The sequence below is a fragment of the Haliaeetus albicilla genome, chromosome 18, assembly GCF_947461875.1.
Source record: "Haliaeetus albicilla chromosome 18, bHalAlb1.1, whole genome shotgun sequence".
Lineage (NCBI taxonomy): Eukaryota > Metazoa > Chordata > Aves > Accipitriformes > Accipitridae > Haliaeetus > Haliaeetus albicilla.
Window position 1 is genome coordinate 17,119,026 of NC_091500.1, and position 21,439 is coordinate 17,140,464.

Consider the following 21,439-nt stretch of genomic DNA (forward strand, 5'->3'; position numbering starts at 1 on the left):
TTGATGTTATGAACAGTTTCTGTTATACGCAGACATATACTCTAATCTTCACAGAAGTGATGAAGATGAAGGTGCTACTGACTTAAAGCAAGAGATGGAATACTGCCTATTCATTCAGGCTCTTTAACCTTTCACAGCCCTAAATATCCCCTCCAATTAAAGTACAGTTTAGAAACATGTTCAATTAACTATCATCATAAATATCAATTTCAAAAATTACGGAGGACATAATAGCCAAACTCTGCTCTTACATACAGTTTAGGGGGTCAAAAGAACAAAGCACTGTATGAAATACAGCAGATAAATGTATCTAACGTGATAATCATTTAGCTGGACTGACAAGGAAAAAATTTGTATTTATATATATTGATTAGTGTACTCAATTTACTAAAATGCTTCTTCAGTTTCCTAGATAGGTTCTCTGAAAAAGAAATCTCTATCCTAGAGCGTTTCAGGTTCACATAGTGCAATTTTAGAGAGACTGCTACTTGACTGTATGGTTGAACAAACTCATGGCTTTACTTATGCAAATAACACCACTTATATAAACAGGACATACATCTGAGCTTGTGTATGACTTGAAGTAACTCTCAGAAACATGAATACTAATATGCATCTTTGGCTGCTGTTCCCAGAACGTTACTCATTAAAACTTTGGGCGTGTTGTGGTGTGGACTACGTTATGACTGTTAGCTCACAAATTTGTGTTTGAACAATGCTTACATACTTGCAGAGGGACACTTGGCAGATGGGACATCAAGCTAAGATGCAACTAACAAAATTAAATCTCAAAAATATGTGGCTGACCAGTGTGAGGCTCTAGGTTCATATCCTCTCAGATCTCTAGATCTCAGAGTTGAGCAAAGCTTCCCCTATCCCGCTGCTCTGAAAAGCGAAGGCTTACCCACTAGAACAGACAGCAACAGTTTCTTGCTTGTTGTACAAAGCAGGAGAAAGGCATTGGGGAAGCAGGTGGGTCCTGGAACAACTGCAGAAACATTCAGGCTCTGACCCAGTGACAAGTTCAATTGCACTGGGCTGTTCCTGGCTGTGGCTGACAGGTCTGACATCCCGAGTATCTACTTTCCATTCATTACCTGACACTCACACCGACTCCGATGCACACCACCAGTTTTGGCTGCTAAGCAGTCCAGCATGACTTACTGGCTGATAAAGAGGAGGTAGCTCAAGCTGTGCTAACTGATGCTGCTGGACTTAGAAGCAGCAAGGGAGGAATTTTAAGAGCAGCAGCCTCAAAGTTGTGTGTGGAGAAGGAGATAGTGGGAATGATGAGAGGGGTGGGAATAAAGTGTTGTACAACCAACCCTATCTTTCTAGTGTTGATACGTGCAATTTTTATAAAGAATTTAAAATAAATGGCAGACAATAAAGCTAATAAGATGCATGGACATTGAAGATGTCTTATGACAAAAACTTACAAAATGTTCCAAAAATAGGAGGGTAATTTAAGCTCAAATGAACGCACAAGGACTAACCCCAGAAAACCCCTCAAGGAAAAATTCCTACTTCTTACTGAACTGAAATATGATCAGGATTGAACATGGTAATTCACAGGAACAGGGAGAACCATCCCGAACCAAGTAGCAATGACCATATGGACTGAGAAAGCTATTTAGGGCGAGCCAGTCCTGAGGGACAGAAGAAGAAAATTCCATAGTCCTCCCTTTCTCTCCCTTAAGTTAACTGTGAACATGAAGCAATGGAAAGGAAAACTTATTTGGTAAGCTTAATTTTAAATTGCATTTTTGTTATTTACATTGCACCCGCTCCTACACTTCAATCTTTGCTCTTAGAATAAACTCACTTTACTCTGGAAGCTTATCCTGGCATTAAAAGCAACCCTTAAGCAACTCTGGGATGAATAAGGTATGTTACTATTTCAGAAACAGTTAATCCAAATAAAGAAGAGTCTTAGTCCTATCTTGTTGCACTCACCTAGGGCAAGTGGGAGGAACCTTGGGAAACATTGCTCTCTAAGCAGCAAGGATCAATTTGAGAACCTCTAACATCAGATATTGAGACAAGTCAGGTCTCCCCTTTCAGCCAAGGAGACACAATACAAAGCCCAGAAACCCGAGAAACTTGTTAAAAGCAGATATTTCTATGCCCTGCTGTTACAGTACGACAGGAAATTAAACTAAATGATGTATTTACTGTACATTCATATGCATTTAATATGAATTTGCTTTTTAAATTTTTTTTTATAGTTATATCAATAAAAAAGGTAGACTTGTCAGTTCTTCACTTCTGTTTTATAGTAGCAGGTTTCTTACAAGGTTATCACCAGCCTCTCCTGTCCACCGTATTTCCCATAGCCTGGTAAATATCTAATTAAGCTCAAAACAACTGTTCTTAAACTCATAGCTTAGCTTTGAAGTTCATTGCTTTTATTTCAGTCCTGAAAAAAGGGCTTCTATTCCCCAAACTTTTCAATCATCAGAGTGACAACAATACCCCAATTGTATGTGGCACTAGTTATCACACTTTGAAATGCTGTACACTGCCAGTTTGTACTGTTTCTCCATAAAGAACTTTAGAGTAGAATTTGCTTTGAAAATGCAACTCACTCATTTATCAGAGTAACTTCTTGCTGAAGTCAGTTGTTTGTCCTTGTCATGAAAGCATGAAGTTCCTTTAGCAAGGAAATTATCATTTCTAAGATCTGTACCTGAGAGTTGATATTTACAGCTGAACAGTAAAGTGAGCTTTCACTCATCCTTCTTTAGAAGCTCTGCCTGATTTTGTTAACAGACTTCATGTTACAATTGAAAACCAAAATAGTCTGAGCTGAACATGAGTCTATGTTTTTGAGAGACACAAATGCATTTCCCCATTACAGAATTTACAAAACTTAAGCACTTAGAGGAAAGACGGTTGGACCAAATCAGTTTTATGATAGAAACTGATTGTCGCCTTCTCTGCAAACAGAGAAGCTTGCTCGCTCTCAAAGCAGTTCTAAGACTAGAACAAAAGAGCAAGTCAAAAATCTAAAGCCAAAGTGTTCAGCTAAAAGAGCCAAAGGGAGATTTTAGCTATCTTGTAGCTAAACTGTAGAAAGGTATTTATATTTTTCCTAATAAGTAGAGAGCCAAACAAATGTTACTTGAGCTGGCAATCAACAGTATCATCATGAAAAATTCCTACTAATATTAACAAGAATCACACTGGGCATTAAAATTACTAATATAGCAGAACTGGCTAATTAAAGATTATATTAGTTCAGAAAACAGGTGATGCATGGGAGGCTTATTGTGCCGTACAGAATATTTGAAGGGATGGCAAATGACTGCTTTGGAGGAAAGGTGAGACAAAGATACAAACAAATGCCAAAATTGCAATAGTAGATTCTTTATGAACAGTAATTCAGTTTGACTGGCATTAGCTTTTGCAGAAATATTCTTCTCTTCAGAATGAAGTCTCAAATATTTTAGGCTAAGCAAAGCCAGATAGGTAAGGCTAAAATAAGACTTTACTGTGGCAAAGCAGTCGCTTCTCTATAGCTAATACTGAAACCCATTTTCCTTTTCATCTGTTTTGCTAAAAGGAGTTTCAGTAATTGTTCCTATTTTCTGTTAATGTGCTCCCAGAAGGACCTTATCAAACAAACAGAGGAACAAGAACTGTACACAATGGTGCATCTAGTAACTTTGTCCCATTGTCCCTTCCTGTCCTCTGCCACAGCTCTTCTCTTTTTGTTCTTTATTGTATATTGTCATATGGGAAGACTGGTATTGTAAACACCTGAATATCTTAAATCGTCATTCAAATAAAGTTGACAGGAAACCTCTAGTGTTTGTTACACCATTCTGACAGATGAAGTAATCTCTGCAGGGCTGAGAGATGCCTTTGTGATTATTTTTGTGCATAAGAACTATGAGCACTTATGGGACCATAAAAGCTTAATCACAGACTGTCAGAAGAAGTTCATGCTATGCCAGGCCACTCTCCAGGGATTATTTAAATCAACATGTCCTCCTGCATTTTGACTGACAGCCTTTGGTGGAAAGAATTTCCTTGTGGAAGTACCACTTCTTGTTCACTTACATGCAAATATTTAAAACAGTAGGAAAGTAAGTAATGTTTAATGAAAACTGGCCCACTTACATGAAATTTTACAGATTCACTACTCTGGGTACATCAGCTTCTTTGTATCACTCACCAGCCTTCTTTTTCACAGCATGATTTAACTTTCAGGACTAATTGCACTGTTACCGTGTCAATGGGATGTGGAATGCTACCTGTTGCCAGCCAATGCTTCATCTTCCCCGCCCCCAACACGGTATTCTCACAGAGGCAGGAAGTTCTCTGAAAACATACGTAATGAAATCTTCTTTCAAAAAAAAAGGAAAAGCAGAAGACCTAGTTTTCCTGCAGTGCCTGTGAAAGCCCTTACCAAACATTTTACAGCAGACATCAAGGACAAGCTACTTTTTCTCTTGCAGAAATTGCTTATTTTCCTGTTACTTTCTTCTTGACCAACTTTTGTATGCTTCAGTTTTAATTGCAAACATAGATTTTAAGCTCTGTGGGGCAGGATCTCTTTTGTTCTTTCATGTAACCAACCTTCCCTGTCACTACGAAGGTACTACTATTTTGTGACTATTTTCAAGATGTATTTCCTTGACATTGTCTTCCCCAGCACACACCTTCCTAAATAAGAGCACAAGAACATCTTCCCAAAACACCACATTTCTCCAGTGGAAACCTGTGAAAGATGTAATTATGAACCTTAATGCCATAGATGCAAACTATTTATAATGATACTGAGATTTACAGTATAGATAAATGTTCTTTTTTAAGTATGAACTCCTAAGATCCTAGGATTCATGCAAGGAAGCATATTTTTGTATTTTCTGAGCATTGCAAGAACACATACATTGAAAAAAGAATAAAAATCAGAAAGTTAAGGGCTGTGTTTTAAAACCAACTGACATTTACACTGTGTTATCATGAGCTTGTTCTCAAGCATTTTGTTAATTGAAAGTAAGGAGTTCATTCAGTAGGTCAATTATTTGCTGCGAATGTTTCATGAAAGTCTCAGTAACACCACCTCCATGGATTTATATAGATGCACCAGAATAATTTCTTGTGACTAGACTATGAATCAGAATTAGCTATCAGCCTTTTCTAAAGCAGCTTTTTTGTGGCTTCATTCGAGAATGTTTAGGTTAAGATTTCCCAAGATTTGTGCGTAGGTATATGTCTCCCTACTAAAAGAAAATCAGATAAAATGAGCTTAGTCTTTATATACATATTTACATATGTATAGTGTAATGCAGACTGTACTGAGCCAAGTGGCACTGCACTCCTATGAAGTTACTTACATCTATATATAATTTGCAGGTTTAGATTTAAGGGAATGACTCAGAATTGATTGGGAAAAGGGTTTTGAGTTTTTTTTTTTTTCCCTTTCTGAAAGCAGCTCTCTTTGCTTTACTACAAAAACATGCTATTGCTTCTGAAGTTGCAGATGCTACCACAATTGTAATTGCCTGTCACACAGTGAGGAAATCTAATTAAAACCACTCATTTGTACCTATTAACCAGTCTCTTTAAATGCAGACAAAAGACCTTACCACAAGCTAAAACATAAGTACAGAGTGTGGTCTGCAATTCAGTAAGAGAAACAACGGATGTTTTTAGATAATTACACTTAGCTCCGTTTTCCTGCTACTACCAATTAGCATTAACTGTGAACTTAAATGGCTATATAAATCACTATACCTAGCCACTACTCCAGACATGGTTCAGACTGTTAGCATGATATTGGACAAGGCATTTCATCTTTCATGTACTTAAAATGGTGAAAATGTGTTGAGGGTAAACTACTGATCACAGCATGGTTTAGAGGTATAATATACAATAATTATAAAAAAAATGTTTAATAAAGTGCAAGGAATAACCTGCACTCTTCTCTCAAGACACCCGGGATTCTCGAGCAGTTTTATAGGTAAGAGCAGTATATTCCTTTGGAGCGTCCTTCACCACATCATTTAGAACAACTAAGATTACAGTTCAGTTATTTCATCAGAAAAAACTCTACAGAAAGCTCCAATGTAAAAGAAGCAGGCAGGGCACTAAACCAGAATGGTTTACTAAGTAGCCTACCGCACAAGCTCATCTGGTAGAGTTTGCTGCACTTCCTAACATGAAGTCTTCACTCAAGATGTCACTCTGTTTCAGACTGGATAGTGTTGACTGGACAGGTAGAAGAGTTGTGCTGCGTACCAACTTACTACTGTTGGCATCAACACATCACTTCTTTTTGTCTTTAAGGAAGCTGCACTGCTAGGCTGAACCTACTGAAAAAGTACTCATGCTTGTCCCATTTCAGGTTTCTCTATGTAACAAACAAACAGGCCATTAATAAACTAAAACCTGTGGCTTATAGCCATGATAGACAGGCTTCCTTAAATCAATGGGTGGCTGCAGGAACAGGGTATTTTTTACTCATTTTTCACGACTTCTTCAGGGTGCCAGGCCACCCTCACGCCCTGCGCGTATCCATCACTCATCCACCGTTGCATACACAGCTACTGAGCGCTGAGCTCCCTCCCTGTCCCGGCAAAGGGGAGACGGTTAGGAGCAGAACAGGGGGGCTAATCTCTATATTACCTCAACATAACGCCTGCACCCAGATGGTTTGGGGCTACCCTCAGTTTTGGGCTACCTCCACAGCTGCCACCTGGCCCCGACCCGGCCAGCGCTGCCAGCACCCCGCTTCCCTGGGGTGGGGTAGGGGGCTCCCCTGTCAGGCTGTCCCTGCTTCTCCGCCCCCGTCCCCGGTCAGGAAGGTGCCGTTTCCCCTCAGGTGCCCCCATCCGTCCCCCCCATCCCCGCGCCGTCGGCGAGGTCGCGCACACCGGCCCAGGTCGGAGCTCCACACGCCGCGGAGAGGCGAGGCGAGGCCGGGCCCCTGCCCCGCGCAGCCCCGCCTGGCACCGGGAGAGGCCGCGCCGGGCCCTTACGCGGTACCTGCGCGCTGCGCGTAGCTTCTGCCCGCCTTCAGCGCGGAACAGCCGCCACCGGGCCGCTGCTATACCCGCCGGGCCGCCCCCCTGCCCTGCCCCATGATTTGCCTCACCGGCCCCCTCCCACCCCCCGCACCGGGCCGCGGCCGCGGCCGCCGGAGGGGAGCCGCCTCGTCCCGCCCACCCCGGCGAGGGGCGGGGATTGGGCGAGCCCGCCTGTCACTCCGCGGCGGCGCCGCGCGCGGGTTGGCCGCTGGCGCTGTCCGTCAGCGGCGGGGCCGCGCCGGCCCCTTGTTGTCACGGCGCCGTGCGGGGCTGGGGCTTTTCGCGCCGCCGCCGTTGTTGCCGCCGCCGCGGGAGCCTGGGAGGGGAGCGGTTCCCCGGCCTCGTCGCCCGGTCTCCTGGCGCAGGAGGAGGAGCCCTCGCCATGGCCACCAGCACCACGGGCTCCACATTGCTGCAGCCCCTCAGCAACGCCGTGCGGCTGCCCGTCGACCAGGTGAGGATGGGGAGGCGCCTGCCCCGCCGCTGCCTCCCGGGGGCTCGCCGGGGAGGGGCGGCGCCGCGCCGGGCGAGCGCCCCCGCTCCGCTCCGCGCTGTCCCGCCTCGCCCCATCCCCCTCCCCGCAGCCCCTCCGTCCTCTCCGCCTCCGCCGGGCGGGGGGCCAGGGGAAGGGTGGGCAGCGCCCGGCGGCGGCGGGGCGGCGGCGGTTCTCCTCACGCACCGGCGGCTGAGGGGAGAGGGGGGCGCGACCGCGGCCCGCGCGGGGGCGCCGGGGCGGGGAGCTGCGGCCGCGCTCCGCGTGCAGGTGCGCTCGCGCCGCCGCCCGCCCCGCCCCGCGCCTCGCCCGCCGCCGCCCGATCCAGCGGAGCGGCCGCATCCCGGGCCCGGCCCGGCTCGGCTCGCCTCGCCCCGCCGGTACGCCTCTTCGGGGCGTGCCGGGGTCAGGCCGCGGGGGCTGCCATCGCGGACGGGCTGGCCAACTTGTTGGCACCCCCCCCCCCCCTTAGCCAGATGTGGCTCCGCAGCTGGGAACGGGGCCGGTATCGGCTCAGCAATGGAAAGGTTGCGTAGTAATTTCAAATGCAGAGCAGCGTGCTGCGCCGAGGCGCGCCTGCCACGGATTTTTAAATGCAGCGTTAAATAATAATGTGTGCGGCGCACAATGCTGTTGGGTATTCGCATGTACTTTGTAGGCAGAGCGATTCTGTGGTGTCTTTTGTCCAAGTGATCTAAAAATTCCTGAAGGTTGTTAATCCTGTCACCTGCACAGAACCTCGTAAGATTACAAAATAAGATTGGGAAACTGAGGTTTGCAGAGTTTAATGACTGAAGTTTTACAGGAATGTTTGATCATGAGGGGAGGTGGTCTAGACCTCTGAAATCTACAGAATATCTATGTGTTTATGAATACATATGTAAAGTAACCGCAAGTAACTCCTCATAGAAATTTTGTGGCACCACGAAATTTCATGTGAGGAATTCCTATTTAAAAAAAAAAACCCCAAAACCACACTACCAAAAAACCAAAACCCCCAACTCCATTAATGTATGAATGAATGAATGAAGCGCATCAAGAAAAACAGTCTGTGCTTATGTAGAGGGAGATTTTGATGGTTTGGTTTTACAAAATACACCTAATAAGTGAGTAAAAGTGACTGGAAGCAAAATACAGAGGAATGAGCATGTCTAGTGAAAGAGTTTTGAAAGTGACTGAATTACATGTTCTTCCTTTTTTTCTTCCCCCAGCCATTTGTTTGAATGGAACCTTAGGTTAAGGATACACATGAAAAAGTATCTTCTAGAAAACTGACAAAAGTGGGCAAGTTGAAATTGAGCTTGCTGTGATGGAATAGATACTGCACGCAACTTGCAATGATACCTGCAGCTGGGATCAATGGCACCACATGGCTCAGTGCCTCATATGTGCAGGCTATAAGCTGCTCTTGGCAGGTGCCGTGTATTTATTTCCATAAAGTGTGTAGCTTCTAAGGGTACTGTAAAACAAATAATAGATGACCATCTTTTTATGGCATGGGGCTGGCATTGTATAATTACCTATTCATAATAATAGTCATAAATTTAATGGCTTCATGACATAGTGCAGCTTCTACCAAATTTATTTTAAATGTTGTGGATATGGCATTTTGATGATAATAAAGTTACTTTTTATCAAAGCCTGGAAAACTTCCCTGTATTGAATGTTTCACAACAGGTGCTCCTGTAAAGCCAAGATGTTTTTATAAAATACTGTTTGAGCTCTGTTGAAGCTTTTGGGGATAATCACAATGGAGGGTGGCTAAACACATGGTTTAAAAGATTTGTTATAAGCAGTTAAAAATCATATATACTTTGTTTTTAGACATCAGTGGACTGTGTGTAATATAGGTCCAGTTGTGTGTAAAGAGCACTGATTATGACTGGAGTATGAATTGCAGAGTTACAAAATTATGCTGCACTGAGGAGAATGTATCTGTAACTGATTAAAGAAAAAAAAAAGGCAAAGTTAGAGTTTTGTAACCTCTCAGCTTAAGAGTCTGTCTTGATAGTAAGTTTGTAGTACAGGAAGAATATAAAATGCGTTCAGTGTAATCAAATCAAAGGTAGTAAAGGAGAGAATGAGGCCAGGGAAGAAAAAGAAAGTGCTGATACTCTTTGGTGTGTGTCCTTGAAGATTATGCATGACATTCGGTGATACTATACGCATGCTAGGTATGAAAATGTAGCAGTGCTTTGGAAAAAAAAAAAGTTTTCTGATTAGTAGGTTGTTTCTATTACTTGATCCAAATCTGTACTGTGAGTACAGTCATACCAGTACGGCAGGTACTTGAAATGGGCACTCCAGAATAATAGTAGCACTTGGAACTGATGGAGATGAATGTGTTTTGTTTCTCCACTTCTATATTTCAGTTTTGATCACAAGTAGATACTAATCTTTATATACAAAATGTTGCGATTTGTGATTTACGTTTAAGCTGTAACTGTCTAATTATCCTGCTATAGAGTTTCAGTGAAGGCAAAGGCTTGTAACTCTGGGAGGACAAATCCAGGTAGCTTGTGTCAATGTTACTCTACTGTCTGGGCATTCAAACAAATGAAGGGAAGAACCTTGCATATTTGGCAGTGAATGGAAGTAGAAATTTCAGTTAAAGGTGAAGCTGTTATCTCTAAGATTGAACTAATTAATAAGATCCACATCTGTGGATTGAGTGTGAGAAATTGATCACTTTTTGACTTAATGCTTGGTAGAACTAGGGGCACAGATTTGTTTGAGAATGGTGTTGGTTATGTGCTAGTTGGAGATCAGTGTAAAAGATGGAGGATGATAGCTCCAACAGAGCCGTTTGACACACTTGTAAGAAGAACAGTCTCCTCTGTGCCCAACTGTATTACAAGAGCAGAGCCTTGTTGCCTTACCAAATTGCTTTTCCTAGACCTTTCTTCTTGGTATTAGACTGCTAGTTAGTTATAGAAATGGAGAAGAACTTGTTTTCTGCTTCTGTGTGTATCCCCCAACAAGGTATTATGTGACAACTTGTCACTATGTTAACCCTTCCTTTGGCTCTTATTTTGTCTTGCACCAAGTTAACTGAAATGGCTACTTGGAAAAGGTAATGTGTTTTTGATAGGCTTCTTGTTCCAATGTTTCTGTTGCTATTTTTGGTCATTTGGTGCAAGGGAAAATGCTTGGTGTGAACAAGAACCTACAATTATCTCTGTAGATTTGGGAAGGCAAACTTGCACACCTTTCTTTTGTATTTTGGGGGGGGGGGGGGGGGGGGGGGCGGGAATCACTCCTTGGGGCGAAAGCCTCATAATAACAACTGTGTCACCTTGGGTCCTTAAAGTTAATGAATGAGTGAATCAATGTTGATGTACTGCAGTATTCCTTCTGTCTTGTTAGGGGAGAGAGGGAATAAAAGTAGTTATGTCCTTCCCACCCAGACAGCTACAGAGAAGTATAGGAAGGATTATCATAAAAACTTGGCTGCTAGAGAATCATGTGTTGCATAGTGCATCGAGGTTGCAACTTAAATTATTTTATTATAGTTAAAACTCTCACATAGCCTTCTGTTTTTCCTGTCTGTACTCATGTCATATTTGTGTCTCTGCTGCTTTCTTCTTTCTTTGAGGTGAAGCCTCACAAATAGCATGCTGGACCTTGATCCATTTCTAGTTCTGGCACTGTCTTGCTGATTGTCTGTTGACAAATGACTTTTCTTGATGGCAGGTCAGCTTACCTGTCATTAAATTGGAGATACTTAAATTTGCTGGGAGATGAGAATTATTCTAGGAAAGCAAAGCTTTCTTCTTGGCTTTAGGTCTCTGTGGGGTAAGGTGAGTTCAGGAAATAATCTTTGCTTTCACTGCTTCCACCAGAGGGAGCAAAATTTTTATCTGAAAATTGGCAAAAATCATATGGGTTATTACTGCCCTTCATTTGCCATAAAACCAGATAACTGTAGTAGAGGAATAGCTGAGCAGGGGAGATGGGAGATTGGCTACAACAATATGTGAGCATCAACTTTTTGCATGGGTTGTCAAAGAGATTGATCTTGAGATCCTGAAATGTGGTCTGAACAACTGAATTGACTAAGCTAATTTGTCATTATCTTCTAGATAAGAACAGAAAGAGCGTGGCTCCAACTGCTAACAGTATAGCTATGTGAAGATGTGTGGACTGAATAAAATGTCACGCTTGTGGTTGTGCACTTCGCTTAAAATCCAGGATGTAAAGATAAGCAGTGTTTTTTCAACAAAAGTAAAAAAAAAATTCCTTGCTGTTTCCATACTTTTCTTGGTTTTTTTTTTCAGTCTAATTTTAGCTATTATGGGAATAAATTTGCTCATTTGTGTAGAATAAATATAATTTTCTACACGAGTGCCATCAACCTTCAAAGAATCTAATCTGACCTTTTTTTTAATAAGAATAGGCATAAAAATCCAAGTCCTTCTAAACATGAACTGTATACACCGTATGAAATTCCTTAATTTAGTGATCACAGGCCAGTCTGCTGCATCTACGTCTTTGCATTATTTTCTGCTTACGCTTCCTTGTGCAGAGCGTTAACCCAAGTTGTTTTCAACATGCCCTTAACCCACTCAGTTCCACATAAAAGCAATTATCATTGACGTATGTTGAGCCTTCGTGTTTCACCTTGTTGCCTTCAAGGAGAGTGGGCAAGATTGTTTCTTCCTCATATATATGTATGAAATGTTTGTTTCTTACATGCGTGTGATTGGCAAGATGTATCTGCAGATTTTCTTACTTCATTTTGATGCTTTGGACAAGAGCCACAGCTGGAGTTTAGGGAAATGGCCAGGCTTGGAGGTGGCATAAGGAATAATTTTGCTGAGAAGCAGTATGTGCCTGATTTGCCTACAGGGAGCATCTGGATGTGTCTCCTAGTTAGATCTCTGTTATTTCACAAAGTTTTGGGCATTAGTGATGCCTTAGCCTCTTTGTTTTCTGTCAAGGCAACCTAATGTAGCTTTCTGAGGACTAAAATGTTTAGATGGCCTAATACTTGTCTTAGGCATTATAAAACTACAAAAAAGAATAAAGCAAAGAGTGTCCCAAGTTTTATTCTCTTTCACCATTGATTCTTAGACCCTTGTGAGCAGCTGTGAAATACAGAGCAGCATGTTAATGATTTTTCTGATGTGACCCAGGAAACTTAGGAGTAGTAGAAATGAGTGAAAGTAGCATTCATGGGTGTGTAAAATGCAAACACTGAAGAGAAGGGAGTGGTAGGATAAGAAAATTGTGCCCCTACTTTGCCCTGTACTTTTCTTATCTGCTGCTAGCAGCAGTCAGAAGAACGAAGGATGAATAGCAAAGCATAATCTCCCATGACAATAGATGGAGACTGTAGTGGGTGGAAAGAAGCTGGAAAAAAAAGTCCTGTTCTCCATTCTGTATGTGCTGTTCTCAATGATTGGATGTTTTGAATTGTTTGGATTCACTAGCAAAGTTTTTACTGGTTTCTTAACTTCCCTTTGACCTAGTGGAAAGGAAGGACTATATAATCAGAAAGGTCCCAGTCCCTGTGGTGACACCTTGCCCAGATTTTAGTATTAGTGTTTAGGTGTTGACTTAACTCTCCACTTACTGTTGAAATTGCTGTGCAATGAAAAATGTGTAGAGAAGGATGAAACTGTTGGGATAACAGAAAAAATTGGCAGGAGAAAGTGACTGTCTTGAAGGAAGGAGTGGAAGCTGTAATGAACAGAGTTGGAAAAGAAAGCAGACACTGGTTACAGTGTTAGAAAAGATGAGCCGTCTACCAAGTTGTAGAAAGATTTAGTGCAAGAAATACCTCTGTTGAATTCAGGTTCATGAATATTGTTGTGAGGATGTAACATATAGAGCTACTTGAATTGTTTAATTTTTAGGGAGCCAGCAGTGAATTTTCATTCTGATATACTCTTGCACATTTTCATACTGGGTGTGTTTTCTCCAGGTTTTTGTGAAGCAGTGGAAAAACTCAAATATAATTACAGCCCAAGGTTTTTACAGTAAATATCTAAAATAAACAGTCTACTTGAACAGCCTGTAGTCACCTGCTTTGTTTTGTCAAACTGTTTTTCCCATCCTTAAGCAATTCATTTAAGTGGTGGAAGTGTGAACACTTACTGACCTATGTTCACTACAGTACAAACCATTTCTGAATTCAAAATGCAGTTCAGAAATTGCTACAAAAATACTGCAGTCCTGGGATGTTGAAATACTGGAGTGCCCAAAGAACAGCCTAATAAAGAAAAAACAGTAACGTGTAAGGAAGATGACAAGAGTCACTTATTTACTGAGTACATGGTTATTACCGTGTTGCTTTCTGTTTGTTCTTGAGGTGTTACTGCTGTAAATCTATTGTACCGCAGCAATGTACATCTTTACCCTCCGTGGGCTTTTTCTTGGGTACAGTGCTGACTTAAAACAAGAGTTCTGAAAACTGATAGAACTGAAATGAATGAGTCATCTTTATCATTTATCAGCCCTGATATTTGTTGACTTTAACTCCTGTTTACCTGTTCCTGTGTTGACCTAATGAAGCAGTGTGATACATCCTTTGCAGCCTTGATTATGGCACGTTGTCTTCACATTTATTATTTTGACTAACGTCCACTTTTCCGAAGTAATGGTTGCCCAGGTTTTTTTTCTTGTTTTCCAAGCCTTTGAACAAGGGAGCCTAGACTGGGGTTTTATTTTTTCGTGGAAGGTGAGGAAAAACTACATGTACCCAGGTGAAAACCTGTTTGCTTAATGTGTGCATCTTTATAGTATTTATTTTACAAAGAATGTTGATGCTGTTCTTCAGTATGCCTATTTCATTTTCCTTCTTTCCTTTGGAACATACTTTAAATTCAACATTAGTTATCATTCTTAGTCTTTTAGCACTCGTTCAAGTGAACTGAGCTGTTTGGCAATTTCAATTTGTCTGCAAATTTAGATAAATGCTAGTTATGCCTGCTTGTTTTAAGTGATGGTTTCGGTAGCTAAGCCATCTTTTGCAAAGTAAAACATCTATAGCTCTGCCTTTTATTCGGAAGTAATATATGCAAAGGTGAAGAAGCTATTTTGGTTTGGTTGTAATGGTGTAATTTGCTGTAGTTGGGATTTTGGTGTTTCCTTTTACTTCTAGTTAAAGTGGCCTAAGCTGAAGAAGCAGCAACAGTGACTCTTAGTCTGAAACATGGCTTGTGAGCACACTGGTTGTATAACTACAGTGGTATATTCTATACTGGTAATGCTACCTGTATAAAGCATTCTTAATCTTTCTGACCTGCCTTCTGGTTGAGTAATGCTTTTGATTTTACTACTTCCTGTCAATCGTTCATGCATATATATGTATATATTTTTCTCTCTATATATAAAAATAATAATTCAGTGAAGACTAAGCATATCACTCAAAAAGTGGACTGACTATAATGAATGGGTTTTTATTCTCACTGTGGAAAAGCTAGAAAGAAGTTGAGGCCACCATGAAGCTGTAGGAATTTATTAGAAGCCCAGTGCTGGCTACTAGATCTGTAGAAGGTGTAGCCTTAGAATATGTTAACAAATGGTTATCTGTAATGGGATTGAATGTAAGAAGTTAGATTAAAATATTTTAGTATGGAAGCATAATTCTAAATGTTACTAAAATATTACAAAAGAAAATCAAATTAATTTGAAAAGCTGTAACAGCTTGAAGTAGTGTCCATTATTTCTGCAGGTTGCTGTGTATTGCAAGTGTTTATAGGGCTGCTGTTGTGGTGCTTGGAGACTTTGGAGGTGGCTGTTTTCATGCAGATGATTCCTGAGTTGGGAAGAGCAGGAGGATAATAGACATGGAGTAGCAACTGTCCGAGGTGAACAGTAGTTCATTCAAGGGACACCATGGTGAAGTCCTTTTTCTTTTTTTTTCTTTTTTTTTTTTCTCCCCATGGAGAACACAGAGACAGTTTTAAAGATGGGGAATATTTTATGTGGTAATTAAAATGACTACTACTGTTACTGGATTTCTGTGGGCTATATGGACAAGAGAGTGTTACTTTCTATGTTTTGTTGCTTATTTTAAGATGGATTTCAGTTTCTCACTTATGAGCAGAATATAATAGTACTGAGGTAGATCTTAATGGAGAAAGTGTCTGTTTCTGGTTGCATTTGAGAAGGATACCTCCACAGATGTTAGTAATTTTGCTTTATTTTTAAAAGGCTAGGAAAGTGAGTAACTTGTAAAGTTTTTACAAGACTTCAGGCACTGTAGTGGTTCTCTGAGCATTAAAATAAAACCTTGTCATTCAAATACACATTTGAATATCCTGCATGCTGCTGATACTCGTGTGACAAAGAATAGAGATTTTGAGGTTAATCACTATGTGCATGTGCACTGTATGTGTGTGATAAGTCATGCTTCTGAAAAAGCAAGCAGTAGCTGACTTGGTCTTTCTTTGGAACTGTGTTTTGCCAACATAAAGCCAGGCCGCTGTGTTTTGATGTTGTACACCCTTTTTCCCTGGTAGTCTGAGTTCGGCAACCCTTAACTGGCCAAACCAGTTTTTGTTCAACAGAAGCTAGTGTTTTAGGTCCTTGTTGATTTTGAAGAGAGAAGAAAACAAAACACACGAGCAAAAAACCCCAAGCCAGCATTCTTAGTCCAATTTCATCTTTGAACCAAACTTGCTTCCTAGATTTTGGCTCTTCCTGTGAGTAAGTAGCTGTTATGTGTGACAGCTCAGTATCTATAATGCTGAATCCTTAAGAGCCCATCAGAGAGAACACCCTTCAGCTGACATCTTCCTATCCTTTAATTAATTAGTTTTGGTTGTTTCACTAAAATGTGTACATTGATGTTTCATTTTACATCTTTAGTCGTACAGTTTTTCTTAGAGTGATCCTGAGTAATGATTTAGTAAGCCCTGTTTGAAAAAGCTTATTGGATTTGATGGTCATTTATTGCACAAACCGGATTATTAGTGCCTACATCATGTCTTCATGATGTTCCTCACTCTCTCCAGCATACTTAAGAACTACAAGCTAGAAATTGGAAGTTAATACTGGAAGTAGAAGTACTGTTATTAATGTATGTCATGACTGACTGTGATGTTTTGGACTGAAATCAGCTTGGAAAGAAAGCATTCAGTATCTGATAAGGTCCTTACAGCTGCCAGTAAAATCATATGAAGTATATTCGCACAACATTAAAAAGCTTTTGCAAGTGTTGTTCAGGTTTGACTAATAAATGGTTAGAGTATGCACCTCAAAGAATTGGCTGCTATTAGAGGTGCTGTGCTTAGAAGTCTTATCTGGAAATGAGTGTCCCTTCACATTGGGTACTGTATAAACATGCAGTCTTTGCTACAAAGACCACATTGCCTTAACATAAACATCTTGCATACTGATAACTACCCAAAAATGACCACTGCTGCTTATCCTCCATTTCTTTATATTTCACCCATGAAGTGAGGTAGAGACTTCAGGGCAGAAGTGTTAATTAGTTAATTTTCATCATGTAAGACACTGGGTATTATGTGTATCCAAAAATGCATTTGAAAGCATTGCAACAAGATTTATGAGCTTTGAGCTGAAAGAGGAATACCTGTTCCTATCAGTTAGAGAAGAAATGTTCTCTGAATTACTCTCAAGTATCCTTTAGCTTTATCAGATACCTGTGCCAGTGTCTCTGGACTCCTCTTTCTGACACTTCCCAGTAAATTGAAGAAAATTACCAAACAATTTGATTTTGATTCTTGTCATGGAATTGCCTTTTTTCAGCTTTACAGTGGAAATTATTGTTGTTCTTTTTTTTTTTAATATCAGTGCAGCAATTTTCAGGAAATAGTTGGAAAATTGATTGTTGGTTTCAAATGATAGTTATTCTCACTCTTCAGTTCTTAGTGATTTGGTAGTAGGCAATTATTGGATAATTGTACAAGCTGTTTCTTCCTCTTGTACTGGATGAAGGTTAGAAGTTGGACAGAAGAAGATCCATCTATACTACTGTCTCGTTGCTGTGGAGAAGCATCTGCTCTCCTGTGTTATAAGTTGCTTTTTGTGAACATCTGCAAATGTTTTTAATTCCTCAGCTGACTGTTTTGGTGGAAAAGGGAAGTGGTTTCAACCTAACAGGCAGCAAGAACAAGAAAATACTGATGTTTGAGAAACAAGGCACAACCAAGGCTTCATTAATTTTGATAACATTTGGCAATTTTTGACAAGCATGTGTCAACAAATATGATGCTTGGAGGGGTTTGTGTTTAAAATGTTACTGCTAAAATAGCTCTATAGATTTAGAAAACAATCAAAGCCTCAGCTTGAAGTTCAGTGCTTCTTGTTAAAGAAAAGGTACATTATTCTGTCTTGATCTCCTAGCTCTTGCAAGAGCTCTTTTCAAAGTGTTTTTGTAGTTCATATTCTAAAATGTTTTTTTTAAATGTCTTTTCTCTGTAATAACTATAGTTGTTGAAAAGTGGGGTTGAAGGTGGAAGAATAGGAGTGCTGCTCAATGCACCTTGCTCACTAGCCCTGTCAGACAAAGCAGAGAGTATGTGCGATAACTTTGTTTCTGTTGTAGACTGGGGGACAAAAAATGGCTATAGGTGGGGAGACAAGTAATACTGGCATCTTGCAGCTCAGAAAAACTGAATTCCACGGAAGAAACATACCACAGTGTGGCAAAGTTGGGAAAAGCCCCTAAATCTCTGGCTGCAGAATCATTGTCTCAACAGGTTCTTGACTGTTACCTATGAAGCATCTTGCTTCTAAAAACCGTTTTTTTTAGGCTCTGTGCATGATCAGGTAGGCTTCAGTGCTTCTGCTTGTATTTGGGTAATCTTTTTCCACAGCCTATTTCATCAGCAATAAGAATTAAAATTCCACCTTCTTTTTTGAAAAGAACAGCTTAACACCCCCCCACCCCCCAAAAGAAACCCCCACCAACCCCAAAACCAACAACCAAACCAACCGACCAAAAAACCCACATGGGCTTTAATTCACCCAAAATGTGTTATTGAGGCTACAGGCATTCACTGCAGTTTACAGGTTTGAATACTTTTTTCTTCTGATGAGAGAAGATTTGTTTAAAATGAGAAAATAAAGAAGCACAAAGACAAGGTAACTTCCAAAGACTTTGGGTGGGTCATTGGTGGAAGAAAGAGTAAAATGCAGTATTCCTGAATCTTATTTGGTGTTCCACCTGCTAGACCACTGTTTTTCTTGTGAGGTACTTTATAGTCCATGTTGTTCTTATGAGTGCCTTGCTAGAGCTAGTAAGCAAAACTTTATACAATCATGTTGATACTTCTCATTGAATTCTAGGCTGTGTGGGCCTGTGTGATTAATTTGTGTCATCCAGTTAGGAATTATCTATATCAGTAAAATTCCGTCTCTGCTTTGGCTGCTTTTCTGAATGCGGGAAATGACTTCTGTGCTGTGAAGTAGCAGGATTTGGGAGGTCTTGGCTGCAATGATTGGCTTTTGATATTAAAATGTAGCTGATATGAAGAAGAAGCTTAGCCTAAAATCTGAATTAGTGGATAAAAATTGCACATATAAAAAATCAGCTTCATAGGAGAAATAATATTTTCTTCTCTATTTCTTTCTAACATGAGCTTAAAAAATTTCTTTAATGGTTTATTAAAGAAGCTTCCTGTGTTGGAAAGTTGTTCAAATGAAATGTTTTGCCAAAACTTTCTCTTAATGATGAAAATCCTTGTAGCAGTCAGTGACCTTTTTCTCCTTTTCTTTTGCTTTATGTAAAGAATTGATCCCTCAAACACTTTTTTTTCCTAAGAAATAATTTTGGTTTTAGAAATGCATGGCATAAATTACATTTAAATTTTAAAAAGACTAGAATAAATGTCTTTAAAAGTTTTATTACAAACTTTCCATTGACTTTTGCACAGGTCATGCAAATAGAAAATATGTTATGTAGATAGCTTAATGCAGTTAATGATATAATGGATTTGCATTTTATGTAGCTACTCCAAACACTGAAACTGAATTTGTGCTCATGTCTTATTGTCACACACAAAGTGTGTCTGTAAACTGCACTGGCTGTACAACTGGTCTTGCACCAAAATAGTGGATTTAATTTTTAAATTGCTAGAATATGTACAGCAGGTTTTGTAACAGCTTAGTGTGTCTAAGTGATATTTAACACACCTACATTAATCATTGTTGAATAACCAGTGCTGATAATTTGCATTATCATTCTAAGTTTTTTATTCTTATGTGCACATAACTTTCCATTACACATTTATCTCTATATGGGACTTTGAGGTGTTACTCTCATAAGCCGAACTGTTGATATGACCTGTATCTGAGGAGGTAAAAAATTCTGTGTTTTTCTTATACATGTGCTAAATTATAACTATTCAGGGTGAAACTTGCTATTCCGTGCATCTGCATCAAAATTTTTTTCCCCTGGGAATTCTCAGCTTTAAGTGGATCAGTTGTTGGGGTGGTTTTTGGGGGTTTTGGTTTGTTTTTCTTTTTTTTTTCTTTTTATTTCTTCTATAAAACTGGAGCTGCTTATTCGAACAGGTTTTATGACTTTGGGGAGGCATGTCACAATTTAGTTTGAGGAATGAATCATGCAGCTTTTAGGAATGTGTCATCTTTGTTCTTTGTGGGTGTTCTGCTCACATCTGACCAAGTCATGAGGTGCTTAACAGTTGTATTTTGCCCATACTCACAATGTTACAAGAGCTTGACATAAGTTTCCAAAAAGTATGCAAATATACCACTCCCAGATGTTGAAGTTACTGTATATAACATTTGCTAACAAAATAACTGCTTGGTTAAGCGCCTGGGTTTTGTGGAAGCTTTCAAGATGGTGATGTTCAGCTCTGTCTTTGTTCCTGCTTGCTTGCTCTCTGAATGGCTGTTCTGTTTGTTTTCTAGGAAGCTGGGTAATTTTTGTGCTCTGTTGCAAGGCAAGTTGTGTATCTTCAGTTCTTCATGTATCTCAGTGTGTGGATACAGTGGAGCTGTATATGTCAGCTCTACACTGGTCAATGTGGGTAAAGATGGGAGATGTAATTAAGAAAAGGCTGAATGTTAAATTTTGGCTTTGTTTACTTCAGCAAGTAGTACAATACAGGAGGGGTGTTTCTGTGGAATGAAGTGGTTGGCACTGGGGATCCAGCACTGATGCTGTAATGCTTTTGGTAAATACTGCTTTTGGTAAATACTGCTTTTGCCTAGGTCAGTCCATGGGCTACATGTCCACTTGCCTTTGGAGCAGATCTTCAGTTTAGCTTAAAAGAAATCAGGTTTGTGTGTTTGGACACCACTGTACAATGCACACCAAAGCATCTGAAGTGAGGACAACTGGAATCTGGGAGCCCACAGAGTCTGTTTCTCTTTCTATCCCCTATAGTATTGGCAAGGGATTAATCTTATTTCTGAGTGGAAATGAGTACATGTTTCTGATAGCTGAAATGGTGGAAGTCTGTGCTTTGGACTGAAAGCCACAGGTAATAGCAAATGGCTAAGCTTTGACTTAGTGGTAGAAATGCTGTGTTTCCCATTTCTTTTTAAAATGTAAGAAATCAGATATTCAAAGTGTTTACCAAGTGAATATATGGCCTGTGATAGCAGATGCTCAAAAGTCAGAAAAAGTGTCAGATAAAGATTACCTATGTGACTATAACACAGCCCAGTAATGGTCACAAACTCTTCCATACAAGCTCCTTCCCTTATTTGGAATACAAACCACTAGTAAAGCAGAGTTTTGGTGACCTGGAGAAACAATGTAATGAAAATAAGTTGTAGTGGTGATTTTCAGTTTTGCTTGCATTTTGAGATACTTCGGGCCTGATTTATAGGCATGCTGGATATTCAAAATAGCAGCTGAAGTTGTATTCTCAAAGCACATCTCCAATTAAATTTCTGTTAAAAGTACTGACTGAAAAACTAGGCACTGGGTGTCTGAAATTGGGCAACCAAAGTTAGTGGACAT

The 21,439-nt window shown here is 40.4% G+C and overlaps 1 protein-coding gene across 1 annotated transcript in view; it reads left to right on the forward strand.

The window, feature by feature from the left end:
* The first annotated feature begins 7,262 nt into the window (after positions 1-7,262).
* Positions 7,263-21,439, forward strand: part of MBOAT2 (membrane bound O-acyltransferase domain containing 2) — a 108,289-nt gene continuing 94,112 nt past the window's right edge. Inside the window, exon 1 of the mRNA XM_069805834.1 lies at positions 7,263-7,491. Within this exon, the coding sequence (XP_069661935.1) occupies positions 7,420-7,491 (72 nt within the window). The 5' untranslated portion in view covers positions 7,263-7,419. The remainder of the gene's footprint in view (positions 7,492-21,439) is intronic.